The 17,165-nt window shown below is 37.3% G+C and overlaps 8 protein-coding genes across 9 annotated transcripts in view; 2 read left to right on the forward strand and 6 right to left on the reverse strand.

The window, feature by feature from the left end:
* LOC104716317 (rhamnogalacturonate lyase-like) overlaps window positions 1-2,559 on the forward strand; it is a 4,200-nt gene extending 1,641 nt beyond the window's left edge. Inside the window, exons 5-13 of the mRNA XM_010433700.1 lie at window positions 26-259; window positions 360-507; window positions 620-790; window positions 886-1,044; window positions 1,125-1,231; window positions 1,346-1,424; window positions 1,527-1,822; window positions 1,911-2,027; window positions 2,113-2,559. Coding sequence (XP_010432002.1) covers window positions 26-259; window positions 360-507; window positions 620-790; window positions 886-1,044; window positions 1,125-1,231; window positions 1,346-1,424; window positions 1,527-1,822; window positions 1,911-2,027; window positions 2,113-2,476 — 1,675 coding nt within the window. The 3' untranslated portion in view covers window positions 2,477-2,559. The remainder of the gene's footprint in view (window positions 1-25; window positions 260-359; window positions 508-619; window positions 791-885; window positions 1,045-1,124; window positions 1,232-1,345; window positions 1,425-1,526; window positions 1,823-1,910; window positions 2,028-2,112) is intronic.
* LOC104716318 (uncharacterized tRNA/rRNA methyltransferase YsgA-like) lies at window positions 2,618-4,047 on the reverse strand. The gene is made up of 3 exons (XM_010433701.1): window positions 3,688-4,047; window positions 3,195-3,546; window positions 2,618-3,093 (listed from the first exon to the last, which is right to left on the reverse strand). The coding sequence occupies exons 1-3, from the start codon at window positions 4,005-4,007 to the stop codon at window positions 2,695-2,697; spliced, it is 1,071 nt and encodes a 356-aa protein (XP_010432003.1). The 5' UTR covers window positions 4,008-4,047; the 3' UTR covers window positions 2,618-2,694.
* Window positions 4,196-6,249, forward strand: LOC104716319 (pentatricopeptide repeat-containing protein At4g38010). Its single transcript, XM_010433703.1, has one exon. The coding sequence runs from the start codon at window positions 4,342-4,344 to the stop codon at window positions 6,010-6,012; it is 1,671 nt and encodes a 556-aa protein (XP_010432005.1). The 5' UTR covers window positions 4,196-4,341; the 3' UTR covers window positions 6,013-6,249.
* Window positions 6,310-7,247, reverse strand: LOC104716320 (dof zinc finger protein DOF4.7-like). The gene has a single exon (XM_010433704.2). The coding sequence runs from the start codon at window positions 7,176-7,178 to the stop codon at window positions 6,471-6,473; it is 708 nt and encodes a 235-aa protein (XP_010432006.1). The 5' UTR covers window positions 7,179-7,247; the 3' UTR covers window positions 6,310-6,470.
* On the reverse strand, window positions 8,329-13,384 carry LOC104716322 (cinnamyl alcohol dehydrogenase 8). Of its 2 annotated transcripts, none has more exons than XM_019231223.1 (4): window positions 13,062-13,384; window positions 10,108-10,221; window positions 8,837-9,504; window positions 8,329-8,697 (listed from the first exon to the last, which is right to left on the reverse strand). In XM_019231223.1, the coding sequence occupies exons 1-4, from the start codon at window positions 13,145-13,147 to the stop codon at window positions 8,486-8,488; spliced, it is 1,080 nt and encodes a 359-aa protein (XP_019086768.1). In that variant the 5' UTR covers window positions 13,148-13,384; the 3' UTR covers window positions 8,329-8,485. The 2 variants fall into 2 exon arrangements, with proteins under 2 accessions (XP_019086768.1, XP_010432010.1); XM_010433708.2 differs by lacking the exon at window positions 13,062-13,384 and adding an exon at window positions 10,309-10,506.
* Window positions 11,254-12,912, reverse strand: LOC104716321 (cinnamyl alcohol dehydrogenase 7). The gene is made up of 4 exons (XM_010433705.1): window positions 12,827-12,912; window positions 12,591-12,704; window positions 11,836-12,503; window positions 11,254-11,631 (listed from the first exon to the last, which is right to left on the reverse strand). Exons 1-4 carry the CDS (start codon window positions 12,910-12,912, stop codon window positions 11,426-11,428), a joined length of 1,074 nt encoding a protein of 357 aa, XP_010432007.1. The 3' UTR covers window positions 11,254-11,425.
* On the reverse strand, window positions 14,118-16,831 carry LOC104716323 (probable cinnamyl alcohol dehydrogenase 6). Its single transcript, XM_010433709.2, has 6 exons — window positions 16,701-16,831; window positions 16,458-16,571; window positions 15,203-15,492; window positions 14,904-15,127; window positions 14,672-14,825; window positions 14,118-14,557 (listed from the first exon to the last, which is right to left on the reverse strand). Exons 1-6 carry the CDS (start codon window positions 16,805-16,807, stop codon window positions 14,349-14,351), a joined length of 1,098 nt encoding a protein of 365 aa, XP_010432011.1. The 5' UTR covers window positions 16,808-16,831; the 3' UTR covers window positions 14,118-14,348.
* Window positions 16,829-17,165, reverse strand: part of LOC104719931 (rhamnogalacturonate lyase-like) — a 6,674-nt gene continuing 6,337 nt past the window's right edge. The window contains exon 17 of the mRNA XM_010437915.1: window positions 16,829-16,879. Within this exon, the coding sequence (XP_010436217.1) occupies window positions 16,829-16,879 (51 nt within the window). The remainder of the gene's footprint in view (window positions 16,880-17,165) is intronic.

Consider the following 17,165-nt stretch of genomic DNA (forward strand, 5'->3'; position numbering starts at 1 on the left):
TTTTTTTTTTTTTTTTTGGGTTCAGAATCGAAGGAACCACATTTAGAATCATCAGTCAAACCCAAGAACAAGTGGAGATTTCGTTCTCTAGAACATGGAAGCGTGGTGATCCTCATATTCCATTAAACGTAGAGAAGAGGTATATCATACGTGCAAATACTTCAGGATTCTACACATATGGAATCTTCGAGAGACTTCCCGAGTGGCCAGAACTCGACATGGGGTTAATTCGACTCGTTTTCAAACTCAACCCAGAGAGGTATCTTAAATTATACGATTCCAATGTTTTCTTATTTGCTTTTTTTTTTTTTTTTAAAAATAGAGAGTTTATCTTAACTCCAAAAAAAATGTGTCTGTAGATTTCATTACATGGTGGTGGCTGATAACCGGCAAAGAGAAATGCCAACGGAGGCTGACCGTGACATCGATCGTGGCCATGCCAAGGCTCTTGGTTATAAAGAGGCTGTACAATTGACTCATCCTCATAACTCCATGTTCAAAAACCAGGTACTTAGCGTATAGTATTTTGCATACTTTTGAAGTCACGTACGTATTATATATTTATTTGTTCGTGTATCCGAAATCTCTAATTTTGATTGTTAAATTGAATGATATTAAGGTCGATGACAAGTACCAATACACATGCGAGATCAAAGACAACAAGGTACACGGTTGGATCTCAACCAAGTCCCATGTTGGCTTTTGGATCATCTCACCAAGCGGGGAATATCGCTCCGGTGGACCGATCAAACAAGAGCTCACGTCTCACGTCGGTCCGACGGCCCTCACGGTAAGGAGATCCACCCAAAGCTAATCAGCAAAAGATAAGTATAGTATATATTAAATCTTTTAGCTAGTTACTTAAATCAGTTTGAATATACGCAGACTTTTATAAGCGGTCATTATGTTGGTGCGGACATGAAGACACATTACGTAACTGGTGAATCGTGGAAAAAGGTCTTGGGTCCTGTTTTTATCTACGTCAACTCTGACTCTACCAGCAATAGTCCTCCAGATTCATTATGGGAAGATGCCAAACGACAGGTTATTTTTATTTCAGCAATTAATTTTTTAAAGTAATTTACAAAGAAGAGACGCTAATTTTAGTTATTTTAATTTCTCAGACCGAAAAAGAAGTCAAAGCCTGGCCGTACGATTTTGTAGCATCCTCTGACTTTCCTACTCGTCGAGAAAGAGGAACCGTCACCGGTCGTCTCCTAGTCAACGACAGGTATAGTTATTTTACATAAACAAATCGAATAATTATATTGACACTTTTTATTAATAGTATCTTTTTTTTTGACAAATGTATATTTATTTATATTTTTGAAAATAAAAATTTTAGAGTCTTGACGTCGGGAGGATCTGCATATGTCGGTTTAGCACCGCCGGGAGAAGCTGGTTCGTGGCAGACAAATACTAAGGTTTGTTATTTTTACACTTTGATCTCATTTCTTTAAACTTTAATGGAACTTTACTAAATTATCGATTACATGTATTGATCGTTAATTAATTGTATTTTTCAGGGATATCAATTTTGGACAAAGACTAACGAAACCGGTCACTTCAGGATAGATAACGTTAGACCGGGAACATACAATCTGTATGGATGGGTTCCGGGTTTTATCGGGGACTTTCTATACCAAAACCGTGTTGACGTAGCTGCAGGGTCAGAGATTAGTCTAGATAGAGTTGTGTACGAGCCACCTAGGAACGGTCCAACGTTATGGGAGATTGGTGTACCAGATCGAACCGCCAGAGAATACTTTGTACCAGAGCCATACAAGAATACAATGAACCCATACCTAAACCAATCTGACAAGTAAGTCTCTAAAATCTCATAAGTCCAGTCCACATTGTTGCAAAACCGGGTTTGGGTCTGATGGTGTTCCGGTTTGATTGTTTCACAGCTTTAGGCAGTACGGATTATGGCAACGATACACAGAGTTATATCCAAATCACAATCTCGTCTACACGATTGGAGCTAGTAACTATAGCCAAGACTGGTTCTACGCTCATGTCACAAGGTTAGAAGTTACATAAAAAACAAAAAGTTTGACACTTTCAGTGAATTCTTGAATTGACATTAACATTAACTCACTTCTTCTGTAGGAAAACCGGTGATTTAACATACGTGCCAACGACATGGCAGATCGTGTTTCAGCTACCATACGTAAACTGGCGAGGCAGCTACACATTGCAGCTAGCTTTAGCCTCGGCTGCACGGGCTAATTTACAAGTCCGGATCAATAACCAGAACACGTGGCCGTTTTTCTCAACAGGTACTATTGGAAAAGACAATGCTATAGCAAGACATGGAATCCATGGACTCTACCGGCTTTATAGCATCAGTGTCCCTGGAAGGTTGCTAAGAACCGGGACCAACACGATTTATCTTCGACAAGCTAAAGCAATAGGACCATTTGAAGGTCTTATGTATGATTACATTCGTCTAGAAGAGCCTTCTAGTGATTAGAATCATACAGTTGTTAGGATTTGTTTTTTTTTTCTTTTTTTTACACTATCATTAGGAGATTATAGTTGTATATAGATCAAAGTGTTTTTGGGATTTACTGAATTTGATCTATTCTTTTAAATATATATTTTTTTTGTGAAATTGATTTGGATTTTTGATATGATTGCTATGGTTTATAGCGTTATAAGATTCATAAGTGTTTTCTCTATATTTTGGTTTTAAAAACCGGAAAAAGATTGAAGCATGAACAAGAAAATGCCACCAGCAACAGAGACGTTAAGAGATTCAAAGTCACCTGCCATGGGAATGCTCACAAGCTCGCATACTTTCCGTGACTGCTGAGACAAACCGTTCCCTTCACTACCTAAAATCAAGCATAAAGGCTTCTCTCCTACAGACTGAGCAAACTCTTGGGAAAGTCTGGAGACAGGTTTTGGTTTCTTAGTAGTAGTTGATGGATGACCAGCTAATAGCTTCATCTGGAACTCACGTTCTAGAAGCTTAAGGTGGTTCCAGTTGCCTGAAACAATAGGCAGTTGAAACGAAGCACCTCGGCTTGCTCGAAGTGCTTTCTCGTTAAACGGATCACAACAACCCGGAAGCAGAAATGCACCATCCTATCATAAACATTTAGCCATATTTATTATGATAGATTCTCTCATTAGAGATTTATCTCAGAAAATGATATGAGAAGAAAGGCTGATGATCATTTGTATACCCAATTAAAAGCCATTGCTGATCTGATTAACGTGCCAAGGTTCCCCGGGTCCTGTATGCTGTCTAGAACAAGAACTCGGTGAGCAGAAGGGAACCATTTACTACAGTCTTTGACAATGTCTTCATCATCTTTAAGATCAATGAAGCTTCTAGGGATTCTCATCAAGGCAATGGCTTCAACAGATTCAGTAGATTGCACACCAGAGAGTTTCTTCATCACCAAAGAACTTACTCGAACAACTCGGATACTTAGAGACTCCAATCCTTGAGGAACCTGAGCTTCCTCGTGGAGAAGTAGACACTCAATTTCAGTTGTGATACCTAGCTTATTCTCTTGATAGATACACACTTCCCTGTGAACAGTGCATTATAAAGTTATCTCCTTGAAACTCAATCAAAACACGAAATAGTAACAAAAAGGAAACTGCTTTCATCAGTTTTCTTAAGTAGTAGTAATCAAGAAACAGAGAGTAACAAGATCAGTGATGATTTACCTAATTGGGATAGCTCCGACGACAAGAACAGAGCCATGAGCGTGGCGATAAGAGGAGCTTTGGCGGAGTTTCAGACAGTGTTTGACAAAAGGGTTTGAAGTGCTGGTAATGGAATTCACATGAGACGGCAGCGAAACTCTATTCTCCGGAGACTTATCTAAACTGTTGATAAGAAGAAGTTCATCTGAAGGGTTTATTATCTGAATCTGGGTTCTTGGGAATTGAGCTGATGAAGCTCGAAGCTTTGAAACTGAGGTTTTGAATTCAAATGGGGGACGCGGTGACGCAGATTGTGAAACGAAAGCACATCCGCAATGCATTGCCGTTTGCAACGAATCCGATTTCTACTTCTTCTCCGGTGAGAGAGAGGTCAGAGGTCTAAAGAGTTTCATATTCTATATAAAAGCCCAATACATTAAAAGAGTTAGGCCCAATAACAAGCCCATTAATATATGTTTTTTTTTTTTTAAACGGTAAAACCTCTCTTCGTCATCATATCCTCTCTGTTTCTATCTTCGCTTCTTCTTCTTCGTCTATGAATCTACTAATTTTGGTTCTTTCTGAGAATCGAACTCGTGTTACGAATGCAGATTAACAGAGGAACCCAATACGTGATTGTTTGATCACTAATCAATTTTGCGGCCAAGTTTTGTGATGCATTTAACGGAGAAATCAGTTCTTCTGGAATTGATCAGCCGATGCAGCACTCTTCGCGTTTTCAAACAGATACAGACTCCATTGGTTTCTCGTGATCTCCTTCGCGATGACTTATTCGTCAACAAAGCCGTAACCTTTCTGGGCAAATCCGCCGATTTCGCAACTTACAGCTGTGTGATTCTCCACAGTATCCGTTCTGTGTTGACCTCGTTTCCATACAACACGCTTTTATCAAGCTACGCAGTCTGTGATAAACCACGAGTAACGTTTCTTGTTTACAGAACGTTTGTGAGTAACGGGTTTACACCAGACATGTTCACGTTTCCTCCAGTTTTCAAGGCTTGTGGGAAGTTTTCAGGGATCGGAGAAGGGAAACAGATTCATGGAGTTGTCACGAAGATGGGTTTTTCAGATGACATCTACGTGCAAAACTCGCTTGTTCATTTGTATGGAGTTTGCGGAGATTCAGGGAGTGCATGTAAAGTGTTCGATGAAATGCCTGTGAGAGATGTAGTTTCGTGGACTGGTATTATAACTGGTTTCACGAGGACTGGGTTGTATAAAGAAGCTTTAGATACGTTTTCAAAGATGGATGTTGAGGCTAATTTGGCTACTTATGTTTGTGCTTTGATCTCGAGTGGGAGGGTAGGGTGTTTAAGTTTAGGGCAAGGAATCCATGGTCTGATTTTAAAAAGGGCGTCTTTGATCAGCTTAGAGACTGGTAATGCTCTTATAGATATGTATGTGAAATGTGAGCAATTGTCTGATGCAATGAGAGTTTTTGGTGAATTGCAAAAGAAAGATAAAGTTTCTTGGAATAGTATGATTAGTGGGTTGGTTCAATGCAAAAGGCCTAACGAGGCGATTGAATTGTTTTCTCGGATGCAAATGTCTTCGTGTATAAAACCAGATGGGCATATACTTACAAGTGTTCTCTCTGCATGTGCTATATCAGGAGCTGTGGATTACGGAAGATGGGTTCATGAGTATGTTGTAAGCGCTGGTATTAAATGGGATACACATATTGGAACCGCGATTGTTGATATGTATGCAAAATGTGGTTACATCGAAACAGCTTTGGAGGTTTTCAAGGGAATTAGAAGTAAGAATGTGTCTACTTGGAATGCTCTGTTAGGTGGTTTAGCGATCCATGGACATGGACATGAATCCCTTCAATATTTCGAAGAAATGGTTAACCTCGGTTTTAAGCCGAACCAGGTAACTTTTCTTGCGGTTTTAAACGCTTGTTGCCACGCTGGTTTAGTCGAAGAAGGTAGAAGATGTTTCCATAAGATGAAAACCAGAGAATACAATCTATCTCCTAAGTTAGAGCATTATGGATGCTTGATTGATTTACTCTGTAGAGCTGGATTGCTAGATGAAGCACTAGACATCGTTAAAGCAATGCCGGTTAAGCCAGATGTGCGTATATGCGGAGCTATTCTTAGTGCTTGTAAGAGTAGAGGAGCATTAATGGAACTTCCTAAAGATATATTGGATAGTTTTTTAGATATGGAGGTTGAAGATAGTGGCGTGTATGTGCTTCTGTCTAATATTTTTGCTGCTAATAAAAGATGGGATGATGTTTCGAGAATCAGGAAGTTGATGAAGGTAAAAGGTATCTCGAAGGTTCCAGGATCAAGTTCTATAGAGAAGTTCATAGCATAGAACAATGATGATGTATGTATGACAATGATCATCATTCATCATACATATGACTAAATGAGAATGTCAGAATGTCTTACATACATAAGAGAGGAGTTCATGAGTTTCTCGCATGTCTCTGCCTAAAGCTGAACTTGTCCTCTTCTACTTCACGTTCCTCTCGCTTCTTCACCTTATTATTATGTGTATATAATATTATTATAATTAATTAATTATAATCTCTATGCAGTTTACATGGTACATGATTCTTGATTCAGCGATTGATAATTTATCATTTTCCTCAAAAATGATTAAAAAAAAAAAAATCAAAAGTTCAAATTTTTCTCTCTTGGAAATTAAGCAATTTATTATACTAAAAATTACAACAAAGGGAAAATTAATAATAGTTTTTTTGTTCATACATAGCTTCTGCATGCTAGCTACAATATTAGAGACTAAATAATGGTAAATGATAGTGATAATTAGAGCATAGCATTAGCATTATGGTACCAATTCCCCAGATTACCCTCACCATCACCGTTATCTCCATGACTGCCACTTGTTGCTCCTCCTCCCATGGCGGATCTATCGAAACCCCAATCCGTCGAAAGAGGAATCAACTCTCCGTTCTGAAACATAACCGGTTTTTCGTTAACCGGGAGAGAATCTTGGTGAATCATGGAAGCGATGAGTCTCTGTTGTTGAAGCTTCTGGTGCAAATCTTGGTTGAAAGAACTCAAAGACTCGATAGAAGAAGAAGACGCAAGGTTGTAGTTAGGATCCAACGGAAACATGTAGCCGGAGAATCCACCGGAACTCATCATCATCATCGTCGTCGTCGAAGACGTGGTCACGTTCGAGAACAGAGGAGGAGAAGAGATGACGTGGAGGCTGCAAGGCTTGTTCTTGTTTCGAGTTGAGCCACCGACGGGGACGTTACGGAGGGCGCCTCCGCGTGTCCAGTAACGGCGACAGTTCTTGCAGTAGTGACGTGGCTGAGACAAGCTGTAGTTGTTGTAGTAGCAGAATTTGGTGTTGACTGAATCACACCTCGGACACTTCAGGACCGGCTTCGTCGTCGCCGGAGACGACCGTTCTTTGTTATCGATCTGACGTGGTGACTTCGTCATAGTCTTGATCCTCCGTGGTTTGAAGCTGGAGGTGTTGCTCTGATGGGATGACGTCATCATGATATGGGGCAAGAGAGATGGTGTAATATGGGGCAAGAGAGGGGAGATTGGTTCTTGTGATTTCTATGAATCTTCATATGTTTATATATGAACGCATTGACGTATATAAAATATATATATATATATATGTGTACATGCACGCTTGTTGTATAGTATGTATATTTTAATTTATGTCTTAAACCGAATGTGTATATTCTAAATAAAATGTTTTTCTTTTTCTTTTTTTACATCATATAAAATGGTATCTGGCTGGCTAGTTATATAAGTATGTGTTATTCAACTTGTAGTTGTTGCATATCGCCATGGATACGCAGGCGTTAGCATTAATCGTATAGCTAGGTGAAAAAAGCGTGACCGTTATCGTGAAATAGCCAAATATTGAATCTTCTGGCAAGGAAAATATCTCTGGCCAGTTTCTTTTAGTGTTAAATACGATTAATTAATACAGTATATAGATTAGAGTTTTAAGTCATATTTTAACATTTATATATCAAGGGTTTAACAATGAGCACCACTCTATCCATAAGCAGGATTTGTTGCAGTGGGTTCTGTATTTGTTAAGAATTATTTAAGCTGTTCCTCTAGGTGAAAAATTCACCAATTCTAAATATCTAAATTAATTCATCCAGTTCTAAACCTTTATATATATATATGCTCTTATATTATTATATGATGTAATATTCAGACAAGACAAGATAAGATCGACCTAGGGAAGAGCTAGAGAGTGAAGGAGAGATGAGTGGTAAAAGGTACGAGGTAAAGAAAGGGAAGCCATATCAAGGAGTGGAGTGCTTTTCTCATTGGGAACAAACTCGAACTTCACTGTCTCCCCTCTCTTGTTTGAAGCAACACAACAACACAAGTCGTACGTACGATTCATTTATTATCCTCTTTGACTTTTCACTTCTATTGCTCTTCCACCAAATGTGAAGATAACTAATTGTCAGTTTGTCACACATTAGCTTAAAAATTTTATTCTCAGGTTGATAACTCGCCTAATGAGTAATGATAAACTGATTATTTTAACACTGTTAATTGATTTTGATTCTTTCATCTAAAGGATCTCATCGATACACTCGAGTGTTATCTATAGAAATCTTAGATATATACTAATTGATCATACTTGGCTTACCCTTAAAATTTTATCATATAGAGAAACTATAATATTAAAGTTCATTACTTTGATTAAAGCATACCACACAGTCATACAACATCCCCAGGAACCAACACGAAACTTAAATACTACGACAAACCAAACAAAAGAAAGAAAAAAACAGCTTTGGGGAAATTTTAATGTTAAGAGTGACTTATAAAATAGGAGAAGGCTTCAAAGTGTTGGCAACATCAATCACAAATCGGTACCTAACGTCAGCCTTCTCAAGCCGCTCCATGGCGGTGTTAACATAATCCGCAGAGATAAGTTCAATATCTGCCGTGATGTTGTGTTTCGCGGCCATATCCATCATCTCCTGAGTCTCTTTTATCCCTCCTATCAAACTTCCAACTACCATCTTCCTCTCTAGATATACAAAAGAACATAACCACACACACACACACACAAAATCCATGTCATTCTCGCGATTCATTGACTAAACACTACAAATTTAGCACATGTAAATTAATATAGGGATTAGTATGTTACTACAAATATAGCTTACCAAAGATGAGAGGCAAGACAGGTAGCTCGAGTGGCTTCACCGGTGCACCAACCATAACAAGTTTTCCCTTATGCTTCAGCAAACCAAGCAATGGAAGAAGCGGATGAGTCGCAGATACAGTATCAATTATACCATCCATAGTCCCCATTGCATCCTTGACCTGCTTCGGGTCACGGCTCACCAAGAAGGTATCGGCACCAAGCCGATTAATAGCCTCGTCTCTCTTACCCTCCGAAGTACTGATAACCGTAACTTTACAACCCATAGCCTTGGCAAATTTCACTCCTACATGACCCAAACCGCCTAATCCTACCACACCGATGTGCATACCGGGTTTGTCGAGCCCATGATACTTCATAGGGGAATAGACCGTGATCCCGGCGCATAGGAGCGGCGCGGCAGCGTCCATGGGAAGATTGTCGGGAATACGGATGACGAAACCTTCGTCGCAAACCATGTGGTCGGAGTAACCACCACATGTTATGGTGTCGTCATAGTACTTGAATCCGTACGTTTGGATCAATTTTGGACAGTAGTTTTCCATGCCTTCGGTGCAGTTGTCACATGACCCGCACGAGCCGACCAAGCACCCAACTCCGACGTTGTCTCCGGTTTTGAATTTAGTCACTTTGGCTCCGACTTCAGTCACCACGCCCACGATCTCATGCCTGAAAAATTTAACATTCGGATTTAATATCAAAGTTAGAGCAAAAAAAGAATTAATTCACTTGGAAAGATTTATCAAAATAATTATCAAACCGGATCCATAGTTGAGAGATTAACTCCAATAAACATGAATTAAATGCGACGAATACAGAGTAGAGATAAACATGAGCCAGATGACGAAGCTTATCGTGGGTCTTTTGTCCACTATTTCTAAGATATTTGTAAATGCTTCTTAGTATATTTTTGTCTAAAATCTGAAAGAAGTGACCAAAAAAGGAAATAATTCTAAAAGTCGTACAAAATACCAGATTATATGTTCCCCATTTTAAGGCTTAAAATCGCCACATTACAGTAAAGAAGAGATCTTCATAAAAAGTCTAGCAACATTCATTTTCCTGTTGTTACAAAAGGTTACTTATTACAAAGTAACACACTGAAGCTGAAATTTAAGATTAAAAAAAAAAAAAAAACATAATTTTTTTCTTTTTCAATACAGCATTTGAGATGCTATTCATGCAATTTTTGGATATCAACAAGTCATTCTAAATAAATTTTGATATATAGTTTGATTATATTACTTAACATGCATGATACATGCGTCTTACCCAGGGACAACAGGATATATAGACGATCCCCACTCGTTCTTGACCATATGCAAATCAGAGTGACAAATTCCACAGAATAACACTTTGAATCTTACATCTTTTTCTCCTGTTTCCCTACACACATTAATTAGTCGCACCAAAACTTAGATTCATTATATTGAAACAAAAATCGATAGAGATAACAAAAACAAATTTTCAAACCTTCTAGAGAAACTAAAAGGCGAGAGAACTCCGGAATTGTCTTTCGCGGCCAATCCGAACGCTTCTTTCTCAAGAACTTTTCCCATACTCGATCAAATAACAATAAGAGTGAGAGAATTGGATTCAAAAGTAAGTGTCTAGTTTGATTTTATTTTATTTTTAATGTCACTTATTATAGTTGAGAAGTTTTAGATAATAACGAGGAGAGACAAAATGCCTAAATATAGGAGATGATTGTGGAAACGATGTGATTTGGTGCAATTAGGACCATGCATTTCCTTTCACGGGATTTTTTTTTTAAGACTTGCCGACTCGGTCTTTTCTTCCTTGTTTAGTTTCTTGGTAATTATTTCTTTTCCAATTATTGAAATCAAATGAACAGAAAAAAAAAAAATCATGCTTTCAGTACTAACATTGTCATTTTGTTTTTCAGGACCACGAAATTAACGCTGTCAAATAATACGAACCACTATATATACATATATATATATATATATATATATATATGTAATAAGACCTTTTTAATTTGAACATTATTTGCAAAAACTCAACAATGTATTTTGCAATTTTTTCACGTGTGTCGTGGTCCATATGTATCTTATTCTACTAAAACCGTGTATACACTGCTAACTGCTAAGGTTGGAATCATTTAAAGTTTTCTACTAATATACATACATGCACTTGATCGATTAACTAGTACTCCAAAAAACTAGTTTAAATTTAATACTCTCTTACTAAATTTGACCAATCTCTTGGTACTTTCTAGTAACCCTTTGAATTAAATCATACTGTTTTCAATAATATCTGGGGTCGGTCAAACAACACTGCTTCTATCATTCACATCCAACCCTTTAATGTTCTATTATTTAACAGAAAAATCGACTACATTTCATTTTAAATATTGTCAATTAAAAATCTTCTATCCGGAATTAAAGCTTATAATCGTAAAGCTAAATAAATATCTTATTCAAGTTTACTAATTTTGATAAAGCACATGCTGTAGTAGTAGATTATAGTGATACACACAAAGTCGCCAGCTCAAAAAAACACAAAACTTATTACAACAAACCAAACAAGGAAAAAGGCTTTGAGGAAATTCAAACTTTAAGCTTTATGACTAATGAGTAGGCTTCAACGTATTGGCAACATCAATCACAAATCGGTACTTAACATCACCCTTAGCGAGTCGTTCCATGGCAGTGTTGACATAATCCACAGAGATAAGCTCAATATCCGCCGTGATATTGTGTTTTCCAGCCAAGTCCACCATCTCTTGCGTCTCCTTTATACCTCCTATCATACTTCCTACCACCATCTTCCTCCCTATTACACAGCCACAAAGAAAGAGAAACAAAACATGTTCCCAATTTTTATCGAGTGAACTCTTAATAGCATGTAGATTTGTGGTTATGTAGCGATACAACACAAATTTAGTGGGTCATTTGTTAATATAAGCTTAATTTGAATATTAAAAAAAACATATCACGTAAGATAACATTAAAAGATGATTGGCGAATAGGCTCGTACCGAGGATGAGAGGCATGGTCGGCAGCTCAAGTGGCTTGGCAGGTGCACCAACCATAACAAGTTTTCCCTTATTTTTAAGCAGACCAAGCAGTGGAAGAAGCGGATGGGTGGCAGATACGGTATCAATTATACCATCCATAGTCCCCACTGCGTCCTCCATTTGTTTTGGGTCACGGCTCACCAAGAAGGCATCTGCACCAAGCCTGTTGATCGCCTCATCTCTCTTACGCTCGGAAGTACTAATAACCGTAACTTTATTACCCAAAGCCTTGGCAAATTTCACTCCTACATGACCCAAACCGCCTAGCCCCACCACGCCAATGTGCATACCGGGCTTGTCGAGCCCATGATACTTCATTGGGGAGAAGACCGTGACTCCGGCGCAGAGTAGTGGTGCGGCACCATCCAATGGGAGATTGTCAGGAATACGGATAATGAAATCCTCAGCACACACCATGTGGTCGGAGTAACCACCATGGGTCATGGTGTCGTCGTAGTCTTTGCCTCCGGATGTTAGGATCATCTTTGGACAGTAATTCTCTTCGCCATCACTGCAGTTGTCACATGACAGGCACGAGCGGGACATGTAGCCAACTCCGACTTTGTCTCCAACGTTGAATTTGGTCACTTTGGCTCCAACTTCAGTCACAACGCCCACGATCTCATGCCTGAATAGTAGTATCAAAGCTATTTCAAAGATTCAGTTTTAAAATAAAATCTATTATTTTTTTTGGAGTACAGAAATTTTGTCTTACCCTGGGACAAGAGGATAGGTAGTGAAGCCCCATTCGTTTTTAGCCATACATAAATCAGTGTGGCAAATTCCACAGAACAACACTTTGAACCTAACATCCTTTTCTGCCGTCTCCCTATATACATTAAAATTTAAAACACCAACAAAACTTAATTTCAATAGAACAAAAAAAAAAAAAAAAAAATATATCGGATATCATGCGATACAAAATCGTTAGAGATTAATATATTCGTTAACCTTCTAGAGAAACTGAAAGGAGAGAGAACTCCTGATTCGTCTTTCGCGGCCAAGCCAAACGCCTCCTTCTCAAGAACCTTTCCCATCTTGNATCCTTTTCTGCCGTCTCCCTATATACATTAAAATTTAAAACACCAACAAAACTTAATTTCAATAGAACAAAAAAAAAAAAAAAACAATATATCGGATATCATGCGATACAAAATCGTTAGAGATTAATAATATATTCGTTAACCTTCTAGAGAAACTGAAAGGAGAGAGAACTCCTGATTCGTCTTTCGCGGCCAATCCAAACGCTTCCTTCTCAAGAACCTTTCCCATCTTGGAAAAAAAAAAAGAGAATGGGACTGAGAGATTTTTTTTTTAGTGACACTAATAATTGAGAACGGGACTGATATATAGAAAAGACGTCGGATTTTATACAGAAAAGGCTTGTGGAAGCCGTCGCTGACATTTATAGGGCCACAAGCCCAAATCCAAAAAAGTCTAATTCATATCCAAAGAGCATTGTATTTAAACATTTTTTTTTTGTTGTGGGAATCGAACCTGTTGGTTCCATAGCCAATACTCTACCGGTTGAACTACAAGAAAATTTTAAGAAATAGGACGGAAAATTTTATAACTAAAACGCCGCAAGCACATGCTTCATCAGCTTGTTGGTTGGGACCGATGCATATGAAGACAACTAGTCATTAATATAATTTACAAGGATCATATTCACCACGTCCACGAGAATAGATGGTCCCTATTCCCTAATATATATATGGCAACTCAATTTTGTAGTAATAGTACTAGTGTGATGTCGTTAGTCAGGGTCATATCAACTCACCAATTTGATACTGATGTGTTTATCAATAATGCAGTTGATTTTTCTGCTGATTCAAAGCTACGGTTGTGGTGCAATTATGGTCGTTCTCTTAATTTTTTTCAACTTTGTCACATGTAATATGGTCCAGAGGTGACAATTACTGCATGTAGGGAGAGATACCTTCGCAAACCAAAATTTTAAAGATCCACGCACATGGAACTTAATTCAACCACATGCATGAGACCATTTTTCTCCATACCCAGTCTTTATTGATAGATTTCTATATTAGTTTATTTCACCAATTAATAAAATAAGATGATAGGTATAATATTTAATTATATTATAAAATCTGCATCCAATTTTTTTTTTTTTTTTCTGCATTCAAAATATTAAATGACATTTATGTAATGCAACCAAACTAAAGCTGAAAAATAAATATGTAATAGTTCTTTGGCTTTCAAATTAGTTAAGTCTCATCCATTGGATAATATATACATATTTAAAATGTAAAACGAGTTTGATCGTTACGTTCGGTTCATACATTTCAATGTCCTCAATACATCTTCAAATCATAATCACTGGGATTACATTCACTTGATCATACTCTATTTATAAAAAGAAAAAAAAAACAGACGCGGGTTGAAATCCAGACTATTGTTTATCTGAATACAAGAACATCAAGTTTAGTTAAGATTGAGTACCGTTGCCAAAAAATCAAGGTCTAGTAGCAGCCAATGTGTTAGCAATGTCGATGACAAATCGATATCTAACGTCCCCTTTCGCGAGTCTATCCATGGCGGTGTTCACATAATCCATGGATATGAGCTCAGTTTCTGCTTTTATGCCATGCTCCGCCGCAAAATCAATCATCTCTTGTGTCTCTTTCATTCCTCCAATACCACTTCCCGCTACGGATTTTCTTCCTGTTGCATAAGGGTTCCGTCAAAGTACTCAAATAGTCTAGGTATGAAAAGTTGAATAAATTAACTAAACTAATATATAACGGTCTATTACTTAGGATTCTAGATTGATCATACCTATGATTAAGGAAAATGCAGATAGATCGAATGGCTTCTCCGTTGCACCGAGTAGAACAAGTTTACCGTTGGATTTGAGTAGTCCAATTAAAGGTGAAATCGAATGCGATGCAGAAACAGTATCAATTATGCCATCCATTGTTCCCATTGCGACCTAACATAATTTTAAAATCTGATAACATTTTTTTACATTTTATATGCATAACAATATATATGCATGGTTTAAGATTACCTTCATTTGGTCTTCATCAGTACTAACCAAGAACCCATCAGCTCCAAGAGTTTCAAGAGCATCTTTAGATTTCCCAGAGGTGGAACTAACCACCGTGACCCTAGTCCCAAATGCTTTTGCAAATTTCACCCCAATGTGTCCAAGACCACCTAGCCCCACGATTCCGATATGTTTATCTGGTCCGGCCAATCCGAAGTACTTCATAGGACTGTACACCGAGATGCCTACATATAATATGTTACTTTATATTATTGAAAATGTCGCGATACTTTAATATTACCATATTTAATTTATATTACCTGCACAAAGCAAAGGTGCGGCCGAAGCTAGAGACAACATGTGTGGAATTTTGACGGCGTAACGTTCATCGACGACGATGTGGTCAGAGTATCCACCGTAGTTAACCGTTCCGTCGTGGTGAACTCCGTTATAGGTTGCGACTGCTTTGGTGCAGTAGTTTTCTTGATCTTCACGACAACTTTCGCACGCGCGGCATGAATCTACTATGCATCCAACACCAACTTTGTCTCCAAGATTGAATTTTCTTACTTTGCACCCTATCTCACTCACTTCTCCAACAATCTCATGACTGCAGTAAACAACATTAATAACAAAATAAAATCTGATTAAAGTTAATCTTTTGAATTTTAAACTAAATATATTATCATAAGCTTTCAAACAGTTGACTTTTTAAAAAATAAGAGAAAAATCAATAAAGATTATTTTTGATCATTTTCAAAGAAAGTTATATACTTATTTACATTTTTTATATTTAGTCATAATTTGGTTTTAGGAATCATTTTTTTTTTTTTTGAACAAAGGGAATAGTTGTTTAGTTACATGATATAACTCACGCTTAGTTTGTGTTGCACTTATAATATCTTCATAACGTTCAGTTTTGATCTGTGCGTGTAGATTTTTATTATAATAAAGTCATAAAGTAATCAACTTTAAGTGATGAATCAATGAATGATGGTAATAATGGAGGTGAGTGCTCATTTTGGCAAAACTTATTTGAGTGTAATAATTAATTTATCTGCCTAAATGTATTTTTCAACTATATATAAAATCGATCTAGCCGAAAGAAAAGAGCTAAGTAAGTGCTCCACTATTAACAGTGGACAAACGAGAATTTGCCACATTTATTTCCACTCAATTATAATCCTGATCTCTAATAATTAAGTAATTTGCCAACCAAATCCACTATTTTAATACATTCTGAAACATATGTTAAAAATATCATTTCACCTACCAAATATATTCTTGCATATCATACAAGCCAAATTCGGGGTTCTTAACTAGATTTTCATTTATCGAAGTTTACATTGTTTATAATCGTAATTGTGAATTCTAATATTCTATAGTGGTGGAAACTGTGGATCTATTTTTTTTTTTTGGACAAAAACTGTGGATCTAATCAAAATCAATCTTAACATTAAAAAAAAAAACAAAGATCACTGGGACTATGATATAACGATACAATTAAAGATAACAATTTTTTTTTACCATAACAGAAGAATTTACGAAACAGTGAAAAAAAAAAAAGTTGCGTACCCAGGAACCAAAGGGTAAATAGAGGAATGCCATTCGTTCTTGAGACAATGAAGATCACTATGACATATTCCACAATACAACACCTTCACTCTCACTTCCTCTGCCCCTGTTTTCCTGCACATTGCACATACCATGCATCACCATGTAACATCATCACTATGACTAAATTAAACAATCGATCCATAATCAATTCACCATGCGCATGCATGTGTAATAACACCCTCATCACAGAGGCAGCGTTACCTTCTAGAAAAGACAAAGGGAGACAGATAGCCTGAGGAGTCTCTTGCCGCCCATCCAAAAGCCTCTATGCTCTGCTCTCTCTCTTCTGATGATGATGATCTCTCCATCTTCTCTCACTCTTTTTATTTCTATTGCTTTCGAACAATTAAGGGACAAGAGTAAGCTGAGTAGCCAGCTATCTTTTTATATAAGAATGAGATTACAAATTAGATCCAAACGCTGCCGTTTCATTGTAGAAGTTTGACTTTAGGTCTCTCATACACCATAACATAATTATTAAATATATTTTACTCTAACTAATATCATGATAATTGAAGTTATAATATTTGATAGAAATTTTTTTCTTGTCAGCTATAAAATTGATATAATTTTAAAAGCTTTATGTTACTTATAAACCTTGGTACAAGCAACAAGTTTAACCCATTCAAACAAACTAATCGAAAATAATCCCCCCCCCCCCCCCCC

The sequence above is a fragment of the Camelina sativa genome, chromosome 10 (assembly GCF_000633955.1).
Source record: "Camelina sativa cultivar DH55 chromosome 10, Cs, whole genome shotgun sequence".
Taxonomy (NCBI): domain Eukaryota; kingdom Viridiplantae; phylum Streptophyta; class Magnoliopsida; order Brassicales; family Brassicaceae; genus Camelina; species Camelina sativa.

Bases quoted from the DNA above. Each gene is read 5' to 3' on its own strand.
- LOC104716320 (XM_010433704.2), bottom strand. From the start codon at position 7,178: ATGATGACGTCATCCCATCAGAGCAACACCTCCAGCTTCAAACCACGG.
- LOC104716321 (XM_010433705.1), bottom strand. From the start codon at position 12,912: ATGGGAAAGGTTCTTGAGAAGGAGGCGTTTGGCTTGGCCGCGAAAGAC. The intron at 12,504-12,590 runs GTAAGACAAAAT...ACTACTATTCAG, and splicing joins ACCTATCCTCTTGTCCCAGG to GCATGAGATCGTGGGCGTTG. The intron at 11,632-11,835 runs GTACGAGCCTAT...GCTGTGTAATAG, and splicing joins GACCATGCCTCTCATCCTCG to GGAGGAAGATGGTGGTAGGA.
- LOC104716323 (XM_010433709.2), bottom strand. From the start codon at position 16,807: ATGGAGAGATCATCATCATCAGAAGAGAGAGAGCAGAGCATAGAGGCT. The intron at 16,572-16,700 runs GTAACGCTGCCT...TGCAATGTGCAG, and splicing joins CCCTTTGTCTTTTCTAGAAG to GAAAACAGGGGCAGAGGAAG. The intron at 15,493-16,457 runs GTACGCAACTTT...TGTTTACTGCAG, and splicing joins ATTTACCCTTTGGTTCCTGG to TCATGAGATTGTTGGAGAAG.
- LOC104716318 (XM_010433701.1), bottom strand. From the start codon at position 4,007: ATGCATTGCGGATGTGCTTTCGTTTCACAATCTGCGTCACCGCGTCCC. The intron at 3,547-3,687 runs GTAAATCATCAC...CACTGTTCACAG, and splicing joins GTCGGAGCTATCCCAATTAG to GGAAGTGTGTATCTATCAAG. The intron at 3,094-3,194 runs GTATACAAATGA...TGTTTATGATAG, and splicing joins CAGCAATGGCTTTTAATTGG to GATGGTGCATTTCTGCTTCC.
- LOC104716322 (XM_019231223.1), bottom strand. From the start codon at position 13,147: ATGGGAAAGGTTCTTGAGAAGGAAGCGTTTGGATTGGCCGCGAAAGAC. The intron at 10,222-13,061 runs GTTAACGAATAT...TAATGTGTGTAG, and splicing joins CCTTTCAGTTTCTCTAGAAG to GGAAACAGGAGAAAAAGATG. The intron at 8,698-8,836 runs GTAAGCTATATT...TTGTATATCTAG, and splicing joins TGTCTTGCCTCTCATCTTTG to AGAGGAAGATGGTAGTTGGA.
- LOC104716319 (XM_010433703.1), top strand. From the start codon at position 4,342: ATGCATTTAACGGAGAAATCAGTTCTTCTGGAATTGATCAGCCGATGC.